This window comes from Borostomias antarcticus, assembly GCF_949987555.1.
Source record: "Borostomias antarcticus genome assembly, chromosome: 28".
Classification (NCBI taxonomy): Eukaryota; Metazoa; Chordata; class Actinopteri; order Stomiiformes; family Stomiidae; genus Borostomias; species Borostomias antarcticus.
In genome coordinates this window covers 1,090,880-1,118,624 of record NC_140261.1, presented here as the reverse complement: position 1 = coordinate 1,118,624, position 27,745 = coordinate 1,090,880, and the positions used below count along the sequence as shown (strand labels likewise).

Sequence of the window (27,745 nt, the reverse complement as noted above, 5' to 3'; positions counted from 1 at the left end):
TCGGCTGATCCTACAGGCAGACAGACAGGTATCTCTGCTCACTAGCTCGGCTGATCCTACAGACAGACAGACAGGTATCTCTGTTCACTAGCTCGGCTGATCCTACAGGCAGAGAGACAGGTATCTCTGCTCACTAGCTCGGCTGATCCTACAGGCAGACAGACAGGCAGCTCTGTTCACTAGCTGGGCTGATCCTACAGGCAGACAGACAGGTATCTCTGTTCACTAGCTGGGCTGATCTACAGACAGACAGGTAGCTCTGTTCACTAGCTGGGCTGATCCTACAGGCAGACAGACAGGTATCTCTGCTCACTAGCTCGGCTGATCCTACAGGCAGACAGACAGGTAGCTCTGTTCACTAGCTGGGCTGATGACTGACTCTGGATTCTGCTGCATTACATTGAAACGATGGAAGTCTTTTTCTTAAAGGGACCGCACTGTTGTTTCTGGCCCATGATCATTCATAACCACCCTGAATTAAACCTTTTGTCTGAAGTGAGACTTGTCACCGACCCTGACAGCTGCACACAATGAGGTAGACGTTTCAACAGTTTTTACTCATTGATATATACTACCACTATTATGAGACTATCATTCGCACCAATGTTTCATTCAATAAATCAAGTTAATTGTGCTTATGTTGGTAACTAGGCAAGTAACTTGGTAAATGAATAATTATCACAACATGAATAGTGGCATTCATCATATGGAAAGCCATATGATGCCATTCCACAATTACAGTGATGCATGAGAAGAGACTAACTGGCCTATTTCTGTGATCCACTTTCTAATTCAGACAGTCGGCAGGTGATACTGGAACAGATGGGGAAGGCACAGGAACACAAGGACACAGATGGACAAATCCCAGACACAGATATTAAGATAGATAGAATCTGGCTGAAAATATATTGAATTCAGGGTGATGCACCTTATGGTGAAAAGCATAGCTGGATCAGAGACATGGAGACCAGATTTTTTTTGGAAACATTTTTATTTTGAAAAATCAAACTGCTAAGATCAATATATATATTGATACAATGTATATACAATATATATATTGATCAATATATATTGATACAATGTTAATGGCCAGTAGTTCTGTTCAGTTGAGAATCTCAGTTCACGTTCATTGTTTTTAAGTCAGTAAATTAAAAACCTGCATCAAAAACATAGGGATACCAAACCACCGGACACTTCTCAAAGTCCGTCTCTCTCTCGGTCTCTCTCAAGTATTCAACCTTACAAGACATACATTGTTAAAAAAAAAACAACTACATAAAAAACCTTATTTGCTTTTAATTGAAAATAAACAAACTAAATACAAAACTTTGGTCTATTTTCCTTCACTAGTTCAGCTTCACAAGTCCGATTCCATCGCAGGCCGGCGGAATGAATCAGTTTGTTTTTTTAAAAACTTCTCCAACTGAAAAATTAACCATCTACAAAAACAGGTACGTGAGGTGAAGCTCTCTTCTACTGAGGGGAAATAATATCAACGGTCGCTTAAGAAATTAAGAAAGATTAACAGCCCAGTGCTTCCATTTTGTTTCCACAGAGGCTGAGCCCTCCTCGCCCTAAAGGCGTTAGCCACCTCAACAAAACACTTGAGGCGCGCTTGGTTCGGCTCTGAGGTTGCGCGTCTAGAGCTCCATTGGTTTCACTATGCAGGCTTTACCAAGCGCACCTCAAGAATTTAACAGTACCTCCGCCTGGCTCCCTTGCTCTCTGACCTCATATCTTACACACACATACGACCAGAAACAGACCGGACACACTGACCTTAAATAGCGTTAATAATCAAAAGGTTTAATAATCAAAGAATTGTAAAACTAGACGTGTTTGAGCTTGTTGTGTTTGCCGTGTAACAACGATGAAGCACTTCCTTCATCCAAGCACTGACTATACCCCCCCCCTCCCTCATCGTCCCCCTCCCCGAAATAAACCGTTCAGCACATCAGACACCTCGTCCCATCCTGAAAGTTCACTCTGCCCAGTGACCACTTAAGCCAACTTGTAGCTCGTTCCGTTTGTCAGTGTTGTGTGTATGTATGTGTAGTGTGTGTACTGTGTGTGTGTGTGTGTGTGTGTGTGTGTGTGTGTGAAGCAGTGGTCCAAATCGTGATTCAGACGAGAGACAGGGGCACTAAGAGCGAGCTAGCTTGGGTTCGTGGGCCCTCAGAGTCCCGACGGCGTCCTTCACGGCGTGGTAGATGATGTTCTTCACCTGGAGAACCGCAGAACACAACAGAGAACACGCACGCCGATTAGTGTACTCGTAGTGAACAAGTGTACTTGCGGTCACTACTCCTGACGGGAATGAGAGAAGACGTGAGCAGATTAACTGCAGGTCAACAGCTGTGCGTCTAGATGAAGAGAGATGCCGTCGGTGACTACCTGTAGCTTGTCCTCGTGGTTGGAGTGAGTGGTGGACAGGTGTCTGAACTCCTGGGTCAGCCTGAAGCAGTGTCTCACGTGCTCTGGGGACACAAAGTCCTCCGCCACCTTGATACAACTGTACAGGTTATGGACCTGGGGGAGGAAAAGATAGAGTGACGGAGAGATAGAGGGAGGGAGGGAGGGAGAGAGAGAGAGAGAGAGGGAGAGAGAGAGAGAGAGAGAGAGAGAGAGAAAGAAAGAGAAAGAAAGAGAAAGAAAGAGAAAGAAAGAGAGAGAGAGAAAGAAAGAGAGAAAGAGAAAGAGAGAAAGAAAGAGAGAGAAAGAAAGAGAGAGAGAGAGAGAGAGAGAAAGAAAGAGAGAAAGAGAGAGAGAAATAAAGAGAGAGAGAGAGTCAGAGGTCCTGACCTGGTGGGGAGCCCCCGCGGGGATGAAGACGGCGTCCCCCAGGAACTGCACGATGGCCCAGCCCTGCACGCCGTACTCCTCGTACAGGCGGCGCCGCAGCACCTGGTCCAGGTACCAGCTCTGGTCGTGGATGGGGTCGTGGTCCGGAGGGTTCTCCTGACCTTGCTCCTCGCCCACCTGACAAGAGGAGGCAGGGGGGAAACAAAAGACGACAACCAATGACGCGACAGGGAAAAGGTCAAAGTGGACAGACGGTCCTCATGGCAGATTCGGCTGCGTTCCAAATCGCATACTTCTACTTGACTACTACCAGTACGTACTACAGCTGCCCCTAGACAGTATGTAATTTGCACGCAGTATGCATACAACTGGGGCAGACCACTTTGTCATAACATTGCGATATTTGTCCACTGCTGCCGCGACTTACAAATGTGATGTAATTTCCGCTGTGCAATGGATTGTGGGTCAGAATAGCCAGACAAGTCTGCTGGCTTGCATACGGCAAAATATGACCAGATGTAGTAGGACATCCTGGTACTTTTGCCACACTGCATGTGACATGCTATGTATTGGGGCATACTAGATCATTTTTTGGCATACTACATAGTATGGAGGTATGCAATTCGGAACGCAGCCAGTGTCTCAGTTTACTGACTTGTTCATGTGTCAAATCTTTGCGTTTTCAGGCTAGTGCACCAAGAACAAATTGATATTGGAAGCCAGCCATGACAGGGAAGAGTGCAGTCGGTCATCAGGGACAGGAAGTGGGCGGGGCTGACCTTGCGGAGCAGCTCTCGGATCTTCTCGGCGTCCTTGGCGGCGTAGATGTGCCAGAGCGCGCCGGGCTTCTCCTTCACCTCGTACACTCTCCTCTTGGTCATCTCGTCCACATCCCCCTCCTCGATGGTGGTCATCACCTCTGTGAGGGACCAGACAATAACACACACACACACACACACAACACAGAGCAGGACAGGACAGGTCAAAGGTCTGCTTTGAGACCCTAGTTGGACCACATCTACCGATCACAATGTTGAGAAGGAAGAAGGACAAATACAAAAGACACAACATGGACATCACACCTGCGTGGGACCTCACAGCCTATGACTGTACACACAGAGGAGGAAAAACACAGTACTACACACTAGTACTACACACTACAAGTATAATACTCCTGGGCGTTTGGTGCCCGAGTCATTAGTTGAGCTGATGAGGGGGGAAATGGACTTGTCCAGTTTATTACGCAATAACTGTGCCACAGTCAACTGGCCTCGCCAACACGGTTTAATAATTAATAATTGTGTGTGTGTGTGTGTGTATTTAGTCTGCTAATGAGGTACGGGAAGACAAAGTGTGCATGGCTACATGTATTATTCATATTCTGGTCACTCCGTCAAATGATCCCGGCGGAGCCCTAGATCAAGTTGCCGGTCTGTCTGTGTGCGTGTGTGTGTGTGTGTGTGTGTGTGTGTGGGGGCTGGTGAACGGGCATAAACTCTGACGTGATTCACACAAGCCAGATCCTCTTGACAATACGTCTATTATTTAACAAAGGTTGTGATTATTCCATCACTCGAGCTAGTACCAGAGAAATGACCGCATCTGGCTATGCCAAAGAAAGAGAACGTCTGACCAAAATGTGTTTGGCTACTGCCGTTCGTCCCTTGCACACGGTGGGGAGAGCCAGAGAGCCAGCTAAGGGTTGTTGGACCTCCAGATTGTATCCTGGCTCAGGAACAAGTTCCCAGCACCAGAACACCTCTCATCCCAGGCAAGAGAAATGGTGATGCATGGGAAAAATTACACAGGGTTGACTAAACTGAAAAATAATTTTAATACAGTCTCGCAAATGACTGAAAATAACCTGTTTCTCCTTATGGTTTTAAAAGAGAGAGGACTAGACATCAGACTGTGTGTGTTCATGTAGACCGGAGTTCCGCTCAAATAACTTTAAAAATGCTTCCTTCCTTCCTTCCTTCCTTCCTTCCTTCCCTGAAGTAATCACTCATCTGGTTGACCCCCCCCTCCTAGTTTTTATAATAGTAAGCAATGTACAGCTTTTATTGCAGTTTTTTATAGTTCTTATCATACTTGTTATTATTCACATGTATTATTTGTAGACTGCTGAAAAAGTGCACTATGTATGGTGATTATTTATCTATTGATTATAGTTTGTATCATGTAATATTACTTGTCTTTTTATGCTGCTGTAACACCCAAATTTCCCTCCCTGGGAATTCATGTTTTATGTATCTATCTATTAACAGGGGAACTGCACCACTAAAAAGCTCCTGTATGTATAAAGCCCCTGATGGTCCTTTTGACGCTGCTGCTACCCCCCCCCCCCCCCCCAGCTTTTCAGCTGCTGAAACGCCTAATTTACCCCTGGGGGGGTCAATAAAGTCTTATCTTAGCAATCCAGGCAGGTTTCTTCAAGGAATGAAGGAAGGATACATTGTTAAGAGTATTCAAATGGGGAAATGGTTTCCAGGATGACCTGCAGTGTTCTGGCCCAGCGGCCCAGCGGGGGGCAGGGCGGGGCGAGGGGCGGGGCAGGAGAAGGACCGGTGGAGGAAGAGAGGGAGTTAGTCAAGAAGAAGGACATGCTACGGAGTTGAATCAAATTAAAGACTACAGACCTTTACATCCCACGAGATCTGCCTCTGTGAACGAGAAATGTTTCCACAGTCAAACACTGTTGAGACTCAATGTGAGGGTCTATTAATCTCAGCCAATGACGTCTGACACTAGTAGCCACCTTTAGCCTAACGGGATTTTATATGAAATGTATACTGTTATTTATGAATTCTCTTTGGGTGTTGAGTGCGGATGACTTAATTAGTCAAAGCCTGATGAATTAGGCTGGCATATTCTAAAATGGACGGATAGGACTATGACTAGACGTAGTCTTAATCTCATAGTTTAAGTCTTAGTTCTCATAGTAGACGCCTCTGTTGCTATTAATTACCAGAGAATAAAATGCTCGTACGTAAAGAAACCCTAACATATAACAGTGCAAAAGTGAAATGGGAAAACCCATGAAAGATACATAAGGCATAAGATGCATAAATACAAGTTAATGAGCTCTGCTGTGAGGTTAGGGGTTCAGGGTCAATGTCAATTATGGGTTCTGTCAGCCAGACAGCAGCTGCTTCAGTGCTTATTAGTGTGAAATGTACTAAATGCTTGAAATGTCAAACCCACAGAGTGCATACTGTCTTCACAGTGAGTGTGTGTGTACATCTGTGTATTTTTGCGTGTGGGTGTGTGTGTGTGAGACAGTACACTAAACCCACAGTTCAGTACGTGGTGTGTGTGTGTGTGTGTGTGTGTGTGACAGTACACTAAGCCCAAAGTTCAGTACGTATCTTGGTTTCGGGGTCACAGTTCAGTTTGTTAATGGGGAAATGAAATGCCAACAGTTAGCACTGTTGTTCTTATATATTTTGCCATTTGTATATTAACTGTGGGGGTGGGGAGGGGGGGGGGGCTGTCACCAAGGGCTGTAGTGCAAACGGAAAGAATAAAACCCTGTCACAAGAAAAACAATGTGCATACAGTACAAACATATTTATTTAACAGGTGCATCCTTCTGAACAGTAGAGACGGGAGGTCTGCTGGCTTCAGGCTTTCATGTCTTTGACTGAATAACAAGCTGATTATAGCTTGCAACTTACCCATGATTTGGACAATTTGCCTCAACATGGGAGGAAGTTCATAATATTCACCAAAGTCTCATGTGATTTCAGATAACCCCATGTTCATATGCACGCCAAGTAGGGGTGTGACGATACACTAATCTCACGATACGATGCACGATATTGGGTTGACGATAACAATACGATATGATACACTAAGGGCAGGTGTGAAGCGTTGCAGTAGCGCTGCTGTTCACACCAATAGTGCATTTCTCCACATTTCTACTCAACTACACTTTGTGAATTTAGAGCTTAACTGTTGTAATATCATGGAGAGGCCTAGAGACAAAAGACGTGTTTGTTACCAGCGTTGTGTAGCCAGCGTTCACTGATATACAATAAACATATCACGATATTGTTTTCACCTTGACGATACGTATTGTGACGTTTCTGTATCGCGATATATTGCGTCACGATATATTGTTCCATCCCTAGCGCCAAGTCAACAAACTGCACAGAACGGCAGCGTGTGGGTTGAGAGGTCGGGTAGTTGGACGTGAACACAAACTTATTTGACACCAAACTCGCGTGGCACCGACTTGTTTTCATTGTCGCACCCCCGATTGTGCAAAACCTGCAAGAGCTGACATGAAAATAGGGGCCCCTAGTGTGTGTGTGTGTGTGAGTGTGTGTGTGTGTGTGTCACTCACCCTGCTCATGGTCTCCCTCCCCCTGGGGGATACCCACGTACACCATGACGTTGACCGCATCAGACACGTCCAGATGGAGGTTAGTGGTACCGACCCTCCTGTCCTCTGTCGAGGTCAGGCCTGAGAGAGGGAGGGAGAGAGAGAGAGAGAGAGGAAGGGAGAGAGAGAGTTGATGGAGAGAGAGAGAGGGGGGTGGAGAGGAGGCGGCAGAATGGTAAATGGTAAATGGACTGCACTTATATAGCGCTTTTCCACCTTAGGGGCACTCAAAGCGCTTTACAATGGCCTCTCATTCACCCATTCACACACACATTCACACACCAATGGAGGCAGCTGCCATGCAAGGTGCTAACCTGCTCATTGGGAGCAATTTGGGGTTAGGTGTCTTGCTCAAGGACACTTCGACATGTGGACAGTCGGAGCTGGGATTCGAACCACTGACCTTTCGATCATTGAACGACCCACTCTACTAACTGAGCTACAGCCGCCCCAGAAGGAAGGCGTATTAATAGAGCGAGTGATAGGAAAGATAGATGGCAGGCATTAGTAGAGATCAGAGATGACCACGGGCCAGTCTGTCATCTAGAGGTCATCACTAGGGTTGGGTATCGATTCGAATTTCAAGAACCGATTCGATTCTGATTCACAAGGCTCAGAATCGATTATCACGATTCGATTCGATTCAGTATCGATTCGGTTAGTGTTACTAAACCCTTCTTTTTTTTTAGCTGTAACCTTAATTACATGACTGCCAAGTTATGCAACACATCAATACTAGGGCTGGGTATCGATACTGATTTCCAAAAATGAATGAATGAATGAATCATTGAATGAATTAATGAACTATGAATTCCTTCATTTATTCATTCATTCATTAAATAAAAGGTTGATTTTGGGATTCATGAATCGATTCTGAATCATTTGATTCAGAATCGATTCAGAATCGATTAATCGATTTTGAAACCCAGCCCTAGTCATCAGCCTAGTTCCTGCAGGGTCCCTGTGACCCTCGGTCTCACCGTAGGCGTTGTACATCTTCGGGCCCAGGTCGGGACGCACGAAGAAGTTGGGCAGGCGAGAGGCAAGGTTCAGACGGCCGTCTCGCTTAGTGTACTCTGGTAGGGGCAGGTTCTCCATCAGGTCATCAAACCTGAGAGAGAGAGAGAGAGAGAGCAAGAGAGAGAGAGAGAGAGAGAGAGAGAGAGAGAGGTAGAGAGAGAAAGAGAGAGCAAGAGAGAGAGAGCAAGAGAGAGAAAGAGAGAGAGCAAGAGAGAGAGCAAGAGAGAGAGCAAGAGAGAGAGAGAGAGAGAGAGGTAGAGAGAGAGAGGTAGAGAGAGAGAGCAAGAGAGAGAAAGAGAGAGAGGTAAAGAGATTAAAGAGTAAGTCTTACAGTTAAAGTAAACTATTTTGGACATTTAAACCCTATTTGCGGCGTGTCTAACATGAACCTGACACAGAGAACATCGTTTTCCCGATCGCTCCAGTTTTGAGTTATATAGAGATTTTTCTCTATAGAGAAAGTGATCCTGGGGGGGGGGGGGGGGTTCTCAGAGCCAGTGATCCTGGGGGGGGGGGTCTCACCGTGTGGGCATCATGTCCCTGAAGTCTTCCCCAGGAGGCCAGTCCTTCAGCTTCAGGACCATGGGCTTCCCATCGGCGCCCTTCAGACGATCTGATGGACAAAACCAGCACAGATACACGTCCGTTCAAACTAGTCATCATCCATCCATCACAGATACACGTCCATTCAAACTATTCATCATCCAGCCATCGGGTCCACATTGAGACATGGATGCAATGGAGTGAGTGAGTGAGTGAGTGAGTGAGTGAGTGAGTGAGTGAGTGAGTGAGTGAGTGAGTTTTGTGTGAGTGAGTGAGTGAGTGAGTGAGTGAGTGAGTGAGTGAGTGAGTGAGTGAGTGAGTGAGAGAGAGTGAGAGAGAGTGAGAGAGAGTGAGAGAGTGAGAATGAGAGAGTGAGAGTGAGTGAGTGAGTGAGTGAGTGAGAGAGTGAGAGAGTGAGAGAGAGTGAGAGAGAGTGAGAGAGTGAGAGAGAGTGAGAGAGAGTGAGAGAGTGAGAGAGTGAGAGAGTGAGAGAGTGAGTGAGTGAGTGAGAGTGAGAGAGTGAGAGTGAGAGAGTGAGAGAGAGTGAGAGAGAGTGAGAGAGAGTGAGAGAGAGTGAGAGAGTGAGAGAGAGTGAGAGAGAGTGAGAGAGAGTGAGAGAGAGTGAGAGAGTGAGAGAGAGTGAGAGAGTGAGAGTGAGAGTGAGAGAGTGAGTGAGAGAGTGAGTGAGTGAGTGAGTGAGTGAATGTGTGAGCGAGCGAGCGAGCGTGAATGAATTAAGCGTCCATGTGTCTATGGATGAGTAGAAGCAGCTCAACATGACCTCCGCCCCTTACTGGCAATGATCTTGAAGCCGTCCCAGAAGTCCCGGACCTTGACGTCAGAGATGATGGCGCAGCTCCTGCAGTTCACCAGGTCAACATCCTGGTCCCCGAACTCCAGGCTGAACTCCTCGGGCAGCCACAGGGAGCCGTTCAGGCGCTTATGGATCCCAGACACCAGCACAGGCTGGGGGGGAGGAACAGGGAGGGATAGCACTAGGGCTGGGTATCGAGTCGAATTTCAAGAATCGATTCGATTCCGATTCACAAGGTTCAGAATCGATTATCTCGATTCGATTCGATTTCAATATCGATTCGGTTAGTGTTACTAAAACCTGTTTTTTTTTTTTAGCTGTAACCTTAATTACATGACTGCCAAGTTATGCAACACATCAATACTAGGGCTGGGTATCGATACTGATTTCTAAAAATGAATGAATGAATGAATCATTGAATGAATGAATGAACTATTCATACCTTCATTTATTCATTCATGAATTAAATAAAAGATCGATTTTGGGACTCATGAATCGATTCTGAATCATTTGATTCAGATCAAACCCAGCCCTAGATCGCACTACTAGGTCATCAACATATCAACAGCACCGTTTCCATTGTCGTCATCATATCATCACAGACCAGCATGAGAGGAGAGGGAGGATGAGAACGGAGGAGGACCAGATTCTCACGTATTCTCGCTCCTCTGCTCTCACGGCCGATATGAACACTACAGACTAGGTTGAGTGGGTAGATTTCTCTTAGGTTCTCTTAGACAGGTTTCAATATCACTGAACCAGGGAACTAATAGTCTTCAGCCTATTCCACACAGGCCCAGAGACACTGATGTCCCAACATCTACCATCATCACCATCACCATCATCATCATCACCATCATCATCATCCCCACCACCCCCACCCCCTACCTGGCCCTGCTTCCATCATCATCATCATCATCATCATCACCACCCCCTACCTGGCCCTGCTTCCATCACCATCATCATCATCATCATCACCCCCTACCTGGCCCTGCTTCCATCACCATCATCATCACCCCCACCCCCTACCTGGCCCTGCTTCCATCACCATCATCATCATCACCCCCACCCCCTACCTGGCCCTGCTTCCATCACCATCATCACCCCCACCCCCTACCTGGCCCTGCTTCCATCATCATCATCATCACCATCATCACCATCACCATCATCATCACCACCCCCTACCTGGCCCTGCTTCCATCATCATCATCATCACCATCACCATCATCACCATCATCATCATCACCACCCCCTACCTGGCCCTGCTTCCAGCACTCCCTGAAGATCTTCCAGTTGTTGTTGTTGCTGGGGTCCTGCAGGCAGAGTAGGCGTCCGTCACACAGCCAGGTGTGGGACGTGTGGGGGTCCAGCACGCTGAGGCCCATCACCCCCCCGTCCCGGCGCCCCGCCCCCCCGCCCAGCTCCCCGCCGCCCTCCGGGCGACGCCCCTCCGCCTTCTTGTGCTCCACCACCGACGCGATGATGTGGTCCAGGAAGTTGGGGAGGCTGCCCTTCAGCTTGTCACCCTGGTAGAGGGGCAGGAGGAAGAGGAGGAGGAGGAAGAGGAGGAGAGGGAAGAGGTGTTTACAGTCGAGAGCTTGAATCCATGGAACCAGGGACATACTAGGGCCGCGCCCTGAAAGTCAACAAGTCGAATCACCAGTTGGACACCCTTAAGTCGAGCAGTCGTTTTTTTTGTTCCAATGTCAAGAAGCTCTGGTGGGCTAAGACGACCCGACCGTCTTGTGATTTATATAGGACAGGCCAATCATTCATTTTAGATCTAGGCTATCACTGTAGCTACTTGTTGTGAAGTAAAAGGAGACTTAAGACTGATGTAGTGGACGGAAGACAGGGGAAGCCCTCTCCTCACTAAGCGTCTAGCCTAGCCTCTATGCGCCAGCAATCACGTGCATTTCCCAAACGGATTATCACAACACAAAACTGCTCTCCTAGATCAATCTTCTTGTGTTAAAGCAATACATTGCGATATTTATAGGTAGGAAATAGGTGTTTTATTGTGTTGCCTGCAAATTTGAGGTTAAAGTTTGACAGCTGTTCCGACTCCCGCGGTCTCCCCTCAGCCTAACATAATAGGGGGAAAAAAGGAGGAACGATTCGTTGAATCCCTGGTTTGAACAGGTGAATCTGATTCGACTCTCAAAATTCAGCGTCGGCTACAGCCCTAGTACTACATATCATATACTCTGAACATTCTGGAATGCCTTTCTAAAGAACATTCTAGATTCTAGCCGCTGTAAAACTCTTGGAAGAGTTCTCTGAACATTCTGGAATGCCTTTCTAAAGAACATTCTAGATTCTAGCCACTGTAGAACTCTTGGAAGAGTTCTCTGAGGGAGGCTATCTGTAGTTAGATCCAAGTTCTGTCCCACTCACCCCAGCAGAGGTAGAAAACACTGAGGGGAAGGGAACCCCGCTCTCTCCAGGACCCTGGGGAAGCCTGCCGGGCCCGGAGTTGAGCAGGTCTCTGAGGCTGGAGCCCTCGGGTTTGGGCTGGGCAGAACCTGCACCTAGCAGCAAGCTGTTGAACAGCTTAGGGCTGGAGGAGGAAGAGGAGGAGGAAGGCTTGTACAGCGCGCTCAGGGAGTCCAGGCCAAAGTGGGAGCGGTTCTCTCGGCCCATAATGGAACGTAGAGAGTCTAGAGGAGAGGAAGAGAGGATCGTTAACTTGACATACAGTAGATTACATTTTTCGTTTATCTAACACAACTCCTAAGGTAATTCAACATGCAGTGATGATGATGATGATGAGGAAGAAAGGGTTTCTAAGCACAGTGGCGCTATGAGGACTAAACTTAGGTTGCAAGCCCACCTTTTGTGTCGTCCGCCTTGGCCTTCTGCGTGGCCAGGTCTGCCAGCCAGTGCAGGGCGGTGGAGTTACCCTCTCCCGAGGCGGGGCGGGGGTCCTTAGAGGGGGCGGGGGTCTGGGGCGGGGTAACGGGGGTAGTGGAACTGCTAATAGAGTTACTGGATGGACCCACCGCCTCCCCGCCTCCCCCCTCTGATGTTGTCGCCGTTGTGGTAGCTTCTGTGGTTATTGACTCCCCCTCTGTTTTAATAGTGGTAGGTCCCGCTGCCCCACTGCTTGTGACTGCTGTGCCTGAGCCACTACCACTGGCGCCCATAGAAGGGGTGGCTCCTGACTGCTGAAACAAACACAGGCACACGTTAGAATCAAGTAGCAAACACACTGAGCGTGCGAGCGTTTGGACCCCAGGAGGACGAGCTGTCTCTGGAGTTAGCTACTGAGGATCGTCATAAAAGACAAAAGCACATGGTTGCAGTACCTGCGATATCCCGTTGGGGGCGCTCGGGCGCACCAGGGGCTTGCTCTGTCGGCTGGTGCAGGGGCAGTTGGCCTTGATGCCCCATTTGCCGCGAGCAGAGTGCACCATATCACCTATGTTATAGAGGGCTGGGGAGAGAGGGAGGGGGGAGAGATGGAGAAAGGGAGAGAGAGGGAGGGGGGAGATGGAGAAAGGGAGAGAGAGAGTGAGACGGGCGGAGGGGTACAATGAGACAGGATGGAGGAGAAGAGATTACTGATCCTGATCAAATATGGGTATCGATCACAATCGAGTTTGAGTAGTTAGAGAAGTGGAGCTGACCTGTCCCTGGTATGATCTGCGTGGGCATCAGGTTCTGAGGCTCGTGGGGCTGCCCTTTAGCGCACTTCAACCAGGAGAAACCGTCATCCTCCGGCTCCGTGTCTGGGGACGGACCAACACGCGCAGGAGGGTTGAGACGGGGCGCACGCACGTGGGCGAAAACACAAAACGCGCAAAACTCACACACACACACACACTCACCTTCCTGAGGCCTGTTCCGGCGGAGCCTGTAGCAGTCCAGACACACCCCGAAGCCGCACTTGCGACACACCCAGTGGATGTTGAAGAGGGTGGTCTCGCACACGTCGCACATCTCCCTCACGCCGCGCACGGCGCGCTTCCACGCCACTTTCTCTGCACGCCACACAGAGCGCGCGGGATTAGCCGAGTATCAACAATACAGAGGGTTAAGTGAGAAAACAAAAAATGGATATAAAGTTACAGAAGGGAGTCTAGGGGCTGCATTTCATCCTACTCACATTGTATTGCATTGAATTGTCGTGTGTACTTTTCTCCACAACAAAAATAATCGGATAAATCTATCTGGTATCTATTGATCGCGACTGATCTGTAATGTGTCGTGCATGTTGTGTTTTATGTGGACGCCAGGAAAGGTAGACGAGCACCAGCTAAACAGGGATGCAAATAAACAAACACAGGACAAGAGAGAGACAAGACGAGAGGTGGAGGAGTAGAGGTTAGGCTAACGAGAGGAGAGACAAGACGAGAGGTGGAGGAGTAGAGGTTAGGCTAACGACGTGTGGATAAGGGACTCATCCATTCGTCCATGACTCACGGTGCGGCTCCACCATCATCATGGCCTCCTTCTCAGACATGACCAGCTGGCAGAACTGGTCTCCCACGTTGGCCAGGATGTACTTGGAGGTGTCCAGGTCCAGGCCCTCTTGCACAGACGGGGAGGGGAGCCACAGACCCATGGCCATGGAGTCACTCTGCTGGGGGCTGAGGAAGCCTTCGACGCGCAGCACGCCCTTACGGGTGAAAGCCAACCTGCCGGGGTGGGAGGCGGCCAGGTGAGCAGACTTACAGTCAGGGGTGAAAATTAACTTTCTGGGCTCACGGTGAGTCACCTGCCAAGGGGACTGTAGATGAAAAAAAATCTACCAGCCAAGTTTTTTTTGTTCAACGTAAGGCAAAGGTCTAGCGGTAAAGATTAAAGTAGGCGCTCTCTTATTGTAGGCCAGACACACACACACACACACACACACACACACACACACACCTGCGGAAGTGGAAGAAGCGGCAGGCCACGTTGGGGTCGTCGTCGTCGGGCTCCTGCTCGCGGTATTTGCGGTAGCGCTCCAGGCGGCACTCGCGGCACTTGTGCAGGTCGGGCGCCACGTTGATGCAGGAGCCGTCCTGGAGGAAGGACTCGCCGGACTGCTTCAGACGACGCACCTTAGTCACGTCCTTCAGGACCGACTGACCCACTGAAGAGGACAGGGAGGAGAGGGTCAAATAAATAAATTAAATCATTGTTTGTTAGGGAAAAGGAAAGTTTGCGTGAGTTCTACCGAGATTTTTCTGGAGTTAGGCGTGTGATGGTATCAACAGGTCTTACCTTTGAAGGGTTTGTTGCGTGGCCGGCTCTTGGCGGTCCCTGGGCCCTTACTTTTCTGCAGGAGAATCTCCTTGTTGGGCCCCTGAAGGCCCCCAGCTGGTCCCCTCTCCATCCCCTCCTCCGCCTCGCTCAGGTCAGACAGGTCACTGTTGGAACTGGAGTCAGAGTCCCGCTTGGCCCCCTGGCCCCTCTCCTCCAGGGCAAACTTCTGGTTCTGGTCGAAGGGCATGGGCGCGTCCTCCGTGGCCCCGGGGACACTAGCACCGAACGCGGGGAAGCTGGAGGTGGAGGAGGGCCTGTCGTCTCCATCCCCGGATCCCAGGGAACCCTGCTCTTCGTTGGGCTTGGACCCCTCAGTTCCCTGGCTCCTCTGGGGGAAGGCCGGGGCTGGAGTGGGGGACGAGGAGAGGGCAGAGAAGGAGGAGGTCTGGAGGCCCTTGGGGGGCTCCACCATTGTGAACAGGTTGGGCTTGCTGTCCGAGACGGGGCCCAGGGTCTCGGGCTCGGCTCCAGAGAGGCCAGGTGCGGCGACGGGAGAGGACACCCCTGCGAAGGGGCTGGAAGAGGGCTTCTCCCCGTAGGCCAGGAAGGGGTTGGTTGGCTCCTTGGAGGCCGAGCCCTGGAGGAACAGGTTCTGGTGGGCGTCTGACGGCTTGGTACCAGAGAGCACGCCCAAGCTGCCCGCCGCCCCACCCCTGTTAGCTCCAGCTAGCGCTCCAGACGGGGCACCCAGACCCTCCATACCCAGCGATGGGCTCCTCATCCCCCCAGAGCCACCACTCATTCCCCCTGAGAAGGAGGACACGTGTTTCTCCCCTCCGAAGGCCTTGGTGGTCACCCCGTTGCCGGCAGGCTGCTGGGACTGGGAGTCAGGCACTTTGGGCTGCTCTTTGAGAGGACCCAGCGCCGGGGCCGAGGCAGACCCAAACAGGCCCCCGGGGGACAGAACCGACTTCTTCATCCCCTCAGTGGGGGCAGAGGGCTTGAACAGACTAGGGGGTTCCTTGCTCAGACTCTCCGACACAGCTGTGAAGTAGTTAGTGTCTTTAGACTGGCCCGGGCCAGAACCAGAACTCTGGGTGGAACCTGGGTTCTGGCCAGGCTTCTGGGTCATGCATTGGAAGAATAAGTTCTGGTCGTTCTGCGGCGCCGGCTGAGCCTCGTTCTTGGATCCTCCCGACCCGAAGGTAAACCCGAAAGGCCGGGCGTCCTGGGAGGGCGCCGGGGGGGCGGCGGCGCCGGCTGGGTTGGACCCTCCGTTGATCTGAGAGCTCACCTCTCCGAACACGGCCGAGCCGGCGGGTTTGGACCGGGGGAGGCGGAATCCGGCCGCGGCGAGGATGGGGGTCTTAGAACTCTGAGACAGAAACAAACCGAAACACAACTTAGCATTGGCAAAGGTCGCAACCGATCACACGCTGAATGATTGTCGATACAAAAAACTCAAAAGACTATCTCCGTTGATAAGTTAAAACCTAAAGTGAGTGATTAACAAAGACGCATCCAAATGGTAAATGGACTGCACTTATATAGCGCTTTTCCACCTTAGCGGCACTCAAAGCACTTTACAATGGCCTCTCATTCACCCATTCACACACACAATCACACACCAATCAATCGATCAATGAACGACCCGCTCTACCAACTGAGCTACAGCCGCCCCTACAACAACAGAGCTACTGTGGACCTACCTCAGTCTGGCTGGGGGTGGCCCCCCAGGCGGGAGAGGATTTTGGGCTGAAGACCAGGGGGGAGGCGGACAGGGCTACGCTGCCCTGGGAGGAGATGGTGACCGGCCCCGGGGACACGAGGGCCGCTGTCTTGGGGTAGGCGGACTGGGCTGGGTCCTCTCTGTCTGCCGCCGCGGAGGGCTTGGGGGCCGGGGCCCCTGGGACCAGGCTGGGCATCTGGCCGAGGGAGGGGAAGGAGGAGTTTGAGAATGGGGAGGGGGCGGGTTTGAGGGGGGGTGGGGTGGGGGTGGTGGAGTCCGCCGCGCCCTGCGTCGGGAGGGGTCGGCCGTTCTCCTTGGCGTGGGCGGCGGGGAAACGGGGCGGGGCGTTCGATTGGTCCATCTGCGAGGAGGAGGCGGAGGCGGAGTTGGGCGAGGCGTGGCCTTGCGAGGACGCCGCTTCTGACGAGCTGATGCTGTTGCTCCCTCTCCCTCCGTCCACTCGGTCGCCACCTCCGCTCGCCACCTCCCCCGCCCAGGTCGTCGCCCCTTCCTCGGAGGCCTTGTTTGATTCGCTACTGTCAGCCATGCCCTCCCCGGCGCCCTTAAAGCGTTTGAGGGTCACGTCCTCCTCGCCCTCCGAGGCGGTCCTGCGTCTGCGGCTGCTCTCGCCCTTCGCAGCGTCGCTCTCCTTCCTGCGCCGGCCGCTCTTGCCGGTCTGAAGAGAGGAGGAGAGTTAGAGAACCAGCAGATGGGAGGCTTTACATTTCTACAATTGACAGCAAACATATCCGTCTCACTTTCTTAAAGTCGCACTGAAATGAAAAAAGCATTCTGTCCCATGTTGGTTCACATAATTGGTCATAGTGTTCACCTATTCAACGATGTAAGCCAAAAAAATTACAAAATTCTACTTTTGTTGTTATCTTATATCAAAGTATATAATTTCTTACTTCCTGGGAAACGGTAGGTCACGTGCAATGACGACAACAGGTACCTTCGATTTTAGGCCAATAATCTCACGACATCCACCCGTCAATCAACGCTATCCTTCTATCGAATCTGTCTAAAGTTCTTAAAACCCGCCCACTTGTCAATGTTCCAATCAAATTCCTCTAAACGCATGTCCCACCCTCATAGCTTGTTTGCGTCAGAAATACGTCAAACTACGGAAGTTAGATGATCTCAAACGTCCGTTTCAGTGCGACTTTAAAGCAAAACAGAGAGTATATTTTTCACGCCAGCGTACCTCATTTTCAGCCAGCATCACGTGGATCACTCGGGGGTCCACAAGCTGACTCTCCTCTCCCTGAAACAACACAAAACACTGACAACTGTGAGCTTACTGTATATATGGGCACGATACAGAAATAATCTTGCATTCAACAGACACACCAACTACCATACTGGTTATGGTTCGTGTGTGTGTGTGTGTTCGTGTGTGTTCGTGTGTGTTCGTGTGTGTGTGTGTGTGTGTGTGTGTTTGTTCGTTCGTGTGTTCATGTGTGTGTTTGTGTGTGTTTGTGTGTGTTTGTTCGTTCGTGTGTTCGTGTGTGTGTGTGTGTGTATGTGTTTCTTTGAGTGTGTGTGTGTGTCTGTGTGTGTTTGTGTGTGTGTGTGTGTGTGTGTGTGTGTGTGTGTGTTTCTGTGTGTGTGTGTGTGTGTGTGTGTCTGTGTGTGTGTGTGTGAGTGTGCGTGTGTGTGTGTGTGTGTGTGTGTGTGTGTGTGTGTGTGTGTGCGTGTGCGTGTGTGTTCGTGTGTGTGTGTGTGTGTGTGTGTGTGTGTGTGTGTGTGTGTGTGTGTGTAACCTTGTCCATGGTGATCTCCATGATGTGTGAGAAGGGGTCGTGCTGGGAGACCAGGCCCAGGGCCCAGTGCTCCTCGGGCTCCGGCTGGTACACCTGCACTCTGCGGCCCTGGATAGTGTAGGAGCCTGGACACACACAACCAGCACAGCGAGGGTTAAACACTAGCGGAGGAGGTCAAGGGTCAGGAGAGGACATGGGTGAAGGCTAGGAGAGGAGGCTACAGAAAAGCAAGGGTTAAACCATGGATACAACAATAAATAGAGTATTTAAAGATTATGATATTGTATTAATCGATGGGTATTGACATTGGGAGGCGTTACATGAGAACATAAGGGCCAAATATAGACAGATAAAAGAGGGAAGGGAGAGAAGGAGAGGAGGTTTGAAGTAGAAGAGTGGAGGAGAGGAGGAGTGGAGGAGTGGAGGAGAGGAGGGTTGGAGGAGAGGAGGAGTGGAGGAGAGGAGGGTTGGAGGAGAGGAGAGGAGGGTTGGAGGAGAGGAGGGTTGGAGGAGAGGAGGAGTGGAGGAGAGGAGGGTTGGAGGAGAGGAGAGGAGGGTTGGAGGAGTGGAGGGTTGGAGGAGAGGAGGAGTGGAGGGATGGAGTGGAGGTGTAGGAATGGTGAAGGATAATACCCTGAATGGTGTAGGAGCCTGGACACACACACACAACCAGCACAGCAAGGGTTAATGGGAGCAGGGTTTTTGTTCCAGCAGATGGACCAGAGAGGAGCTTCTCACCCTTCCTGAAGATCTCCTGCAGCTCGTAGTCGCTGAGCCAGCTGGTGACGGCGGCCTGCAGCGAGGGCTGCTCCTGGAGAAGAGAATGTCTCACGTCCGTCTCCACCTGCAACACACAGGACAGGGACGCACACCGCGGAGTCCAGGAGTCAGAGTGGACTGCTGCTGCTACCTCCCCGTGTTTCTGCTTGTGTGTGGTGCCTCGTCTCTGTTCTGATTAGCAGTAGTCCACCTGCGTCCAATCATCCAATTAAGAGGTAATCGGACGCATATGCTTTGTTCACACGGCAGTGAAACGGGACCCAAATCTGATCTTTTTTGCCTACATGCGACTCAGATTATTGTTGTTTTCTTGATCATTTTCTGTTCAAGTAAATAAATACCCATCACTTTGGGTGTGTCTGTCTTTGTACTTTGTATGTTTATGTTGTCTTTGTATGTTTATGTTATGTTTTCTGTTTGAACTCTCCCCCACACCAGCACCTAGGGGTCGTTAGGTTCAGCCCCCTCCCTACTGAGGGGGCGAAACCGCTGAATACACAAACACAGAGATTAGCCAATAAAAAAGCCAACACTCACACACTCGGTGACCTTGACATACTACTGCCACATACCTCGAATCTCTGTAGGGAACTGCCACTAGGGAGGAACTCCAGGGTTCTGATTCCAAAGAACTCCACTGGAACCACAGAACTGAGTCCCACATGGTCCACTATGGAGCGGAACGCCTGCGGACACAAAACATCTCCTTAGAACGTCACCTTTAGTGGAGCGGTTTAGCTGAAAAATCATGGATTTTGTTATAAAAGCATCACGTTTGGTACACTTATAGACAGAGGTATATCCCGAAAAAAGGGATATTGAGCCATTATGAATTTTCAGTAAGTCGTCCATAGCAGCCATTTACAGTAGGAAGCCTAGTGTTTCCCTTGTATTTTCCACTATTACCCTTTTCCTGGACTTGATCAAATAACTCAAAAAGATGAAAATGTGAAACCAGCAATGCATACTTTTGGTGGCGAAGTCAGCGTCGCGAGACTATGTTGAGTGCTCTAAATCAAGCGCGCCCAACATACTCGTAAATGGGTTTTTGACCCCGTGGCTGAGGACATGTAGCCAGGAAGCAGTGACCCAGTAACCCTGGATACTGCTGCATGACATTCCCATCTGGTGGGGCAGATTAGCCCCGAGGCTGCTGGGGGAGTTACTGGCTCAGATACAGCAGCTCAGACGGCTGCATGCACAATGAAAATGGGATTCTTTCACTGCTTATTTGGAACGTCAAAATTCTAAAGCTGTTCTCAAGATTCAACCTGTCGAGACTTATGGAAAGACTCTAAAACTAGCATCTCGTCACAGCTGTTGTGTGTGAACCAGGTTTTAAGAGTTGATAACCGTAATAGGCTCATAATGACCTTATCATCTGCTAATCAAGAGAGGGAGAGAGTAATATGAGGAATATAAGCAGCTCCTCTCATACAGCAAACAGCTGTGGGCGCTATTATTCAATCGCTAATAGGTGTTCCAGACTTGAGATGAGTGATTGGTATACCAGGAGCTGGCCTCACTTCAAGGTGCAGCCAGACCAGAGGGGGGTGGGGATGGAGGGAAGGACTGAGAGAAGGACTGAGAGACGGCGAAAGAGAGATGAAGGGGAGGGAGAGAGAATTAGGCGGAGAGAGGTAGTAAGGATGCGTCCTTTCTGAACAGACTTGACCTTATACTGGGGCACTACCATGGGTATGTTGTCATGTGATAGCCTGTTATCACGTGTCCTTCCTAACCAAATTGACCCCGTTCACTTCACACTTGAACCAAGGTCTCAATCACCTCTTAGCTCAATCTGAGGGTGGTAAGCAAGTAGGGGGTTACATTTTACTATAACAAGAGACTTACGGTTAATGTCACCATGCAATCGGTAACTGTCGAGGGTCAGAATAATTTAGCCATTGCAAAACATCGTCCCAGAGATGTAACACTCACCAGGGCAGGCCAGGGTGTGGTGGCCGGGCTCCCCCCAGACCCAGCAGGCAGGGAGGGGTCACTGACACTCCGGCTGGCCCAGACAATGGAGTCCTCCACTAGGACAGCTTTCACTGCCTCCCCATACACCTGCACCCAAGATCTTCTACCCCAGGCACTCTCCTCAAACTCCACAAACACCTGGAGTGGGGGGAGGGTGCGTGTTAGGAGCAAGATTGGACAATTATGAACACACACATAAACAAAACATCTTTGTGGTTAAATGAATGAACACTTAACAGGGCAGGTGTTAGCCATCTGAGGCCTGTATGACCAACAGAGCTTAACTGCTTCTGCTAAAAAAAAACTAATTCCAAAAAAACACTCAATCAATCAATCAATCAAAGCTTTATTTGTATAGCGCATTTCATACCCAGAGGCAACACAATGCGCTTTACAGAGAACAAGGGAGGTGGGCATACGACCCACCCCTACATATTCCAGAGGGAAGCAAAAAAACAGTAATCACCCGGGGGCCAGATAAGTGAGCTGTAAAAATTCTTCCCTGTGCCTGGGGTCTTAAAATCTGGATTATTTTTGTTGGGTTATGCTTTCCCCTGTCCAAAATCTGGGGTTGGGAGGCAATGTCTTGCAGTAGGCTTCATGGGTTTCAGCTTTCTCAGATGTATTGATGTGCTGAATGTGAGAGAATCCCTGCCTGCAAAAGTCATTTAATCAACAAAGTCTGCATGCTGGCCTGTTTGTCCTCTCAACACTGCGGGATTTGTAAACATTAGATGACAAACTCTCACAGTTACATCACAAGAATGAACATAGTCTGTAGTTGCATGGACCATGCATAACTGTACAATTGAGAAAGTGAAAATATAGCTAAATATGTAACTTGTAATGTTCAACTGCTTGAAACATGACCGACTAATACATAACCTAGCTGGTTAATAAGTGACAAAAGGTTAATTATAGCCAAGCTATGAACTAAATTAAAACAGTCTGAAATACATAAAATCATAAGCATTAAACAATAGCTTGCTGCTAGATAATTAATGATTTAGTGAAACTGTTACACATGGTACACCAGTAACCAGTAAGGTTAGTTAGCTGGTTAAGGTTTAGGAAGCACTAACGTTAAGATATTAAGGTTTAGGAAGCACTAACGTTAAGATATTAAGGTTTAGGAAGCACTAACGTTAAGATATTAAGGTTTAGGAAGCACTAACGTTAAGATATTAAGGTTTAGGAAGCACTAACGTTAAGATATTAAGGTTTAGGTGGCACTAAAGATATAAAAGATATAAAGATATAAAGCAGAGGGCCCCATAATAAAACAGAGGGCCCCATATCCTAGCTATGTGGTTAAGGTTTAGGTAACTACCAGTAAGGTTAGCTAGCTGGTGAAGGTTTAGGTGGCACTAAAGATATAAAAGATATAAAGATATAAAACAGAGGGCCTCATAATAAAGCAGAGGGCCCCATAATAACACACAGGGCCTCATATCCTAGCTAGCTGGTTAAGGTTTAGGTAACTACCAGTAAGGTTAGCTAGCTGGTTAAGGTTTAGGTGGCACTAAATATATAAAAGATATAAAGATATAAAGCAGAGGGCCTCATATCCTCGGTCTGCAGTGGCGCGAGCTGTCTGCGACACAAACCTAGCTCGTGCTAACATGCTAGCACGCTAGCTCGCTCCTGTGGAGAAACACCTCAATAACACTACTAGTTAGCCAGCTAGCTCATATAGTTACCTCACTATTAAGTAATTAAGTTATCGATTTCATTAAAAACCGTTGTTTCCTAGCTAAATACGACGGTTGACGTCTTATTCTGAGGTAAACACGGTTTATTCTGAGGTAAACACTGATATTCTGAGGTAAACACGGTTTATTCTGAGGTAAACACTGATATTCTGAGGTAAACACTGATATTCTGAGGTAAAAACGGTTTATTCTGAGGTAAACACGGTTTATTCTGAGGTGAACACGGTTTATTCTGAGGTAAACACTGATATTCTGAGGTAAAGACGGTTTATTCTGAGGTAAACACGGTTTATTCAGAGGTAAACACTGATATTCTGAGGTAAAGACGGTTTATTCTGAGGTAACCACTGATATTCTGAGGTAAACACGGTTTATTCTGAGGTAAACCCTGATATTCTGAGGTAAAAACGGTTTATTCTGAGGTAAACACTGACCGTTAGCCCCGCCGCGGCTGTGCTCGCGCCTCCCCCGCTCACCTCGAGCCCCGGGCCGGCCAGGCCGATCACACTGACCGCGCGCACGGTCCCCCGGAGCCACTCCCGGGCCCACACGGCCTGCTCCGGCTCGGCCAGGAGGGTGGACCTTCCGTCGTTGAGGAGAAGGAGAAGCCGCTTCCCGATCAACTCGAGTGAGTCCCCCATTATTACACAAGCTAGCTAGCTAACGGTTAGCTAGACAACTTCCTTCCTCGGGACCTCCGTCAGGCCGGTTTATCAGGCCCCGAATTAACGTCAAGAGGCTCAAGTATCTCACTTTGCTTGATGTACCGGAGCCCCTAATCTCTACCCGGCGGACCGAGTCTCCCCAGAAACGCCGTGGAGCCGAGATGTTATTGTCCTCAGTGCAGCTGTCCCGCTCTGTCCGCCATTGAGCTGTGTAACAATCAAATGCACTCCTTCACTGCGGAGATAGGGAGGAGGTCTGGGGAAGGAAACAGCGACCCCAACTGGTTGGTCTGTGGCATGACAGGTCATTTTCTGCGGAGATAGGGAGGAGGCCTGGGGAGGAAACAGCGACCCCTGCTGGTTGGTCTGTGGCATGACAGGTCATTTTCTTCGGTAATAGGGAGAGAGGAGGCCTGGGAACGAAACAGCGACCCCCACTGGTTGGTCTATGGAATGACAGTTCTTCTTCGGTGAGTATAGCGGTGTGCATTACCGTCCCCTACTGGACTGGGGTGGTGAGGATCAACAGAGAACCCCACGAATGAACATTAACGAAATACACCAAACCCAGAACCCCAAATGATCCCCAAAGCAAAGAAAATAAATAGAGTAAATCAAATAATATACACCAGGGGCACACCTAATCAGTCTCCCCCAGGGAGGGAGCTGAGGAGGGAGCAGTGGAAATATCATCAGCCGTAAGTCTTCTTCCTAACCAGGAGGGGGCGACAGTAGACTAACGTTAGAGGCAGAGAGAAAGAGTGACAACTAGAATTAGACTACAACTAGACTACAACTAGACTACAACTAGACTACAACTAGACTACAACTAGACTACAACTAGACTAAACTGGTCGTAGGTTTGTCTTCGTAGGCTTGGTTATACCATAATCAGTATACATTTATATAGAGATTCGTTGGCCTCCGTCAAATCATTATATAGATACTAGTGTAGTAGTCTGTATCAATGACAAAGTGAGCAAATATTACAACGTTAGAGTATATTAGAGTTAGTGTAATAAGGTCTCAAATTTTATCCGTAGTCGCTCACACTAGTAATGAAGACTGGTGATTGTCTGACCTCTTGCCTTCATGATAGCAGTAAAATTAAAGCTAAGGTCACAACAGCATTTTCTTTCATTATCGTGGATGTTTATCTATGCCAACTTGTATTATATTCCTGTCAGTGTGAACTAGGGTATCATTTTCATGCGGCCATATTTATAACAGTTTCTGTTTAAAGACTGGAGGAGAGCTTTGGCCAGACAGATGACGAAGTGTCAATAGGGTTAAGTTACACTCTGGCATAGGAGACAAGCTGATGTCATTGTGGAGGATTCAATGTCTCCCAGACATAATTTAAGGTTGGTCTTCGACACCTCTGGATGAGGCCTTTTGCACAACAGGACAATACTTTATAGCCCGTCTGCTATCAGAAGAAGCCAAACAACAACACAAGAGACTTTTCTATTTAAAGAAAAAAATCTCATATTTTATTTCATACGAGTTACACAAGATAAGATACAACGTACAGTATATACAAAATCTCTCAACAATGTGTCCTACAAATCAAAAGAGATAAAAACTCAGTAAATGTCTCAAATTATGTATAAATTGTCACTTATAAAATCCTGCGTCTCTCATTTCAATTTGGCCAGAGTCTCCTGGCACAGAATCCCAGCTTAAAGAGACACCACATGAATGTATCTTTTTAAAGGGGATATTATTAGATCTGGCTGTGAAGTTATTTTGAAAGACAAGCATTCACTGAACATCATATAGTCTACCCTTGTAAATTAATGCCTCAGTGTCTGCAAAGCATGTCTGTGCAAGGACTAATGTCCACTCTGTGTGTGTGTGTGTGTGTGTGTGTGTGTGTATGTGTGTGTGCGTGTGTGTGCGCGTGCATGCATGTGTGTTTGTTTCCCAGTGAAAATACTGTACATAGGTAACTCTCATATGAGTCATGGCCCATCACGTCTGTAGAGACCCCCAGTCAGCCATCAGTGTCACAATCATGTCTAGCTTGTCTGGTTCTATTTCTATTGCACACAGTACAACATGTCAGTATAACCAGAGATCAGCGTGTGGCCATGCGGCAAAGCCCCGTCCTCTCACCAGCACGGGCTCACGGTTTAGGCTGTAGGGTTCGTTATCGGAGTCCCAAAGTCAGAACACAAGTACACACAAGTCCTAGTGTCACCGTGGCGATGGGGGGGGTAGTTGAGGGGGGGTAAAGACGCTGGCGGCAGTTTTCCTGTCCCCGCCTGGCAAAGGAGGAGAGAGGCGGAGGATGGGGGAACGGGATCCGTGGATGCTTTGTGCGGGGGGGGGGGGGTTACTGGCGTTTGAGACGCCTGTGTGGCGTGCACTCCACTTCCTCCAGCTCCAGACAGGAGAAGGGTGGAAGAGGATGGAGGAGGAGGAGGTGGTGGGGGAGGGGCTACTGGCGTTTGGAACAGTTGTGCAGCCTGCACTCGGCTTGCTCCTCCATCTCGGGACACGGTGTGCCGGCGTTGGCGGGCCGCAGCAGGATGTAGCGCGTGCGATGGCGGACCCCCCCGCGGGAGCAGGGGCCCAGACACAGACCCCAGGATGACCACAGAGAGACCTCGCAGTCCAGCGGAGTCTCTGGAGGAGGAGAGGAGGTTAGAGAGAGAGAGGATGGGGAGGGGGGGGGGGGGGGGTAGAAAAGGAGAGATGAAATTGAGGGGGAGAGAGAGAGAAAAAGAGAGAGAGGAGGAGAGACGTAGAGGAGGAGAAAGGGAGTGATTGTATGATCATGTGAACTTACCTGAGAAGCGTTGAGGGATGAAGTGTGGTAGGATGTGGTTGGACAGGGGAGTTTGACGGACAGACGAGTGGACCTGCCGCATCAGTCGTATAGAGGCGATGGGCGGGAGCTCTTTTAGTCTTGGGTAGAAGAAGGAGTTTGCTGGGTGGTTGGGCATCTGAGAGGTGATCTAGAGAAGGACAATACGGACAAAAAGTGAGCAAAATGGGCCGATAGATTTGTATTGTATTGTATTTGTTTTTGTGCATGGCTGTAAGCCAGCACCTAGGATAGCGTTTGTCCGGTTGTTACTCCCTCCCTCTCTCCCTCCGTTACTCTGGTCAATGTTGACCTGCATTTCTGTATTGGCACCACAAGAGGCAGTAGTCCCAGCACACCAAAATAAAAAAGGACATCAAAATCAACCCGCCGCTGCTGCTAGTTGTTGTGAGCTCATGAGCTAACTGGCTATCCCGCTCTTATACTGGATTAGCATTGGAAGCATTGGAACTGATGTGTCCAGGCGACAAGACCTATCTTAATTTATCACACATTATTTCATGTCATTTCAATTCACAGCTATTTCAGTGGCATGACTAGCTTCCGTCCTACCAGTCCTGAACAGAAACAAGCCAGCCACGCACATAAGCCAGGCTTGACCTGGCCTGGTTTACATTGTATTCATTCCACACTGTGTTGTATTCTCTCTACAAAAACAAACAAACAAAACAAACATATTTCCAAATGATTCAGAGCACTGTGTGCTTGAACTGTGCCCGTGCCTTTTGGCCGAGAAAGTTAATTATACTTTCAACCCCTCATGCCAGGCATGGGGATATGTGACGCAATCTCTTATTTGGACCAGGCACGGGGGGGGTGTATGCACAGCTATCGGTGCCAACACTGTTGAGAGCTAAGAATGGTCAGTCCCCTCATCTCCCATGAGGCCCTATTTAGAGAATAACCTTTATACAGATAATGGGTAAGCAGAACTGGATGGAAAACGACACTGTCAAATACATGGGGTACGCTTGATTTGTTCAACAAAACCAAGGGAACAGTCCAAACAGTGCTAACTTGTGAGATACATCAAACGCGCCTTCAGGTACTGTCACAGTAAGTATAGTATCTGAGCGCTCTGTGTCCCAGTCTCCCATTCAGTTTAGACCAGCGTTTCTCAACTGGTGGGTCGCGAGCCGTTTTGATTGGGTCGCGGCCTCGTGGGCGGTTTCCCTTTTCTTTTCTTTTTTTTTTAAGGGATTTTAAAATATATATATATTTATAGAGAAAATGTTGGGTTTTTATTTTGCAGAACACACAATTCAATTTAATAATTTCAATAATTTATTTACGAGACATGACAGGAAGTGGGCTAACCTTAGCGTGTGCAAATGTTGTGTTATGTGTCACAGACTTTTTCTATTTTTGTGGAATAAATTTGAGTGCAGTGGAATAAATTTGGGTCGCGACTTCATGATAAGGAAAAATGTGGGTCCTTCGGTTCCACCAGTTGAGAACCGCTGGTTTAGACCGAGTCAAGACAGAGGGGGTGGGGTTCTCACCCGGGTGATGTTCTCT

At 49.0% G+C, this 27,745-nt stretch overlaps 2 protein-coding genes across 4 annotated transcripts in view; both read right to left on the bottom strand.

Annotated features, from left to right (window-relative positions):
• Positions 1-987: 987 nt before the first annotated feature.
• Positions 988-23,596, bottom strand: kdm3b (lysine (K)-specific demethylase 3B). 3 transcript variants are annotated; one of them, XM_084459519.1, is made up of 25 exons: positions 23,164-23,596; positions 20,976-21,155; positions 19,607-19,720; positions 18,993-19,098; positions 18,255-18,379; positions 17,696-17,755; positions 16,469-17,164; positions 14,778-16,134; positions 14,439-14,646; positions 13,992-14,206; positions 13,397-13,549; positions 13,196-13,297; positions 12,875-13,002; positions 12,400-12,733; positions 11,964-12,226; positions 10,823-11,092; positions 9,547-9,718; positions 8,732-8,822; positions 8,170-8,300; positions 7,151-7,270; positions 5,442-5,465; positions 3,582-3,721; positions 2,803-2,979; positions 2,395-2,529; positions 988-2,224 (listed from the first exon to the last, which is right to left on the bottom strand). In XM_084459519.1, exons 1-25 carry the CDS (start codon positions 23,368-23,370, stop codon positions 2,144-2,146), a joined length of 5,589 nt encoding a protein of 1,862 aa, XP_084315645.1. In that variant the 5' UTR covers positions 23,371-23,596; the 3' UTR covers positions 988-2,143. The 3 variants fall into 3 exon arrangements, with proteins under 3 accessions (XP_084315645.1, XP_084315646.1, XP_084315647.1); XM_084459520.1 differs by having other exon boundaries at positions 12,400-12,730; XM_084459521.1 differs by having other exon boundaries at positions 23,206-23,596.
• Positions 23,597-25,837: 2,241 nt separating this feature from the next.
• spon2a (spondin 2a, extracellular matrix protein) overlaps positions 25,838-27,745 on the bottom strand; it is a gene marked incomplete at both ends in the record, with an annotated part of 9,066 nt that continues 7,158 nt past the window's right edge. Inside the window, 3 exons of the mRNA XM_084459525.1 lie at positions 25,838-26,025; positions 26,189-26,357; positions 27,730-27,745. The exon at positions 27,730-27,745 is cut by the window's right edge and continues 176 nt beyond it. Of these exons, the coding sequence (XP_084315651.1) occupies positions 25,838-26,025; positions 26,189-26,357; positions 27,730-27,745 (373 nt within the window). The remainder of the gene's footprint in view (positions 26,026-26,188; positions 26,358-27,729) is intronic.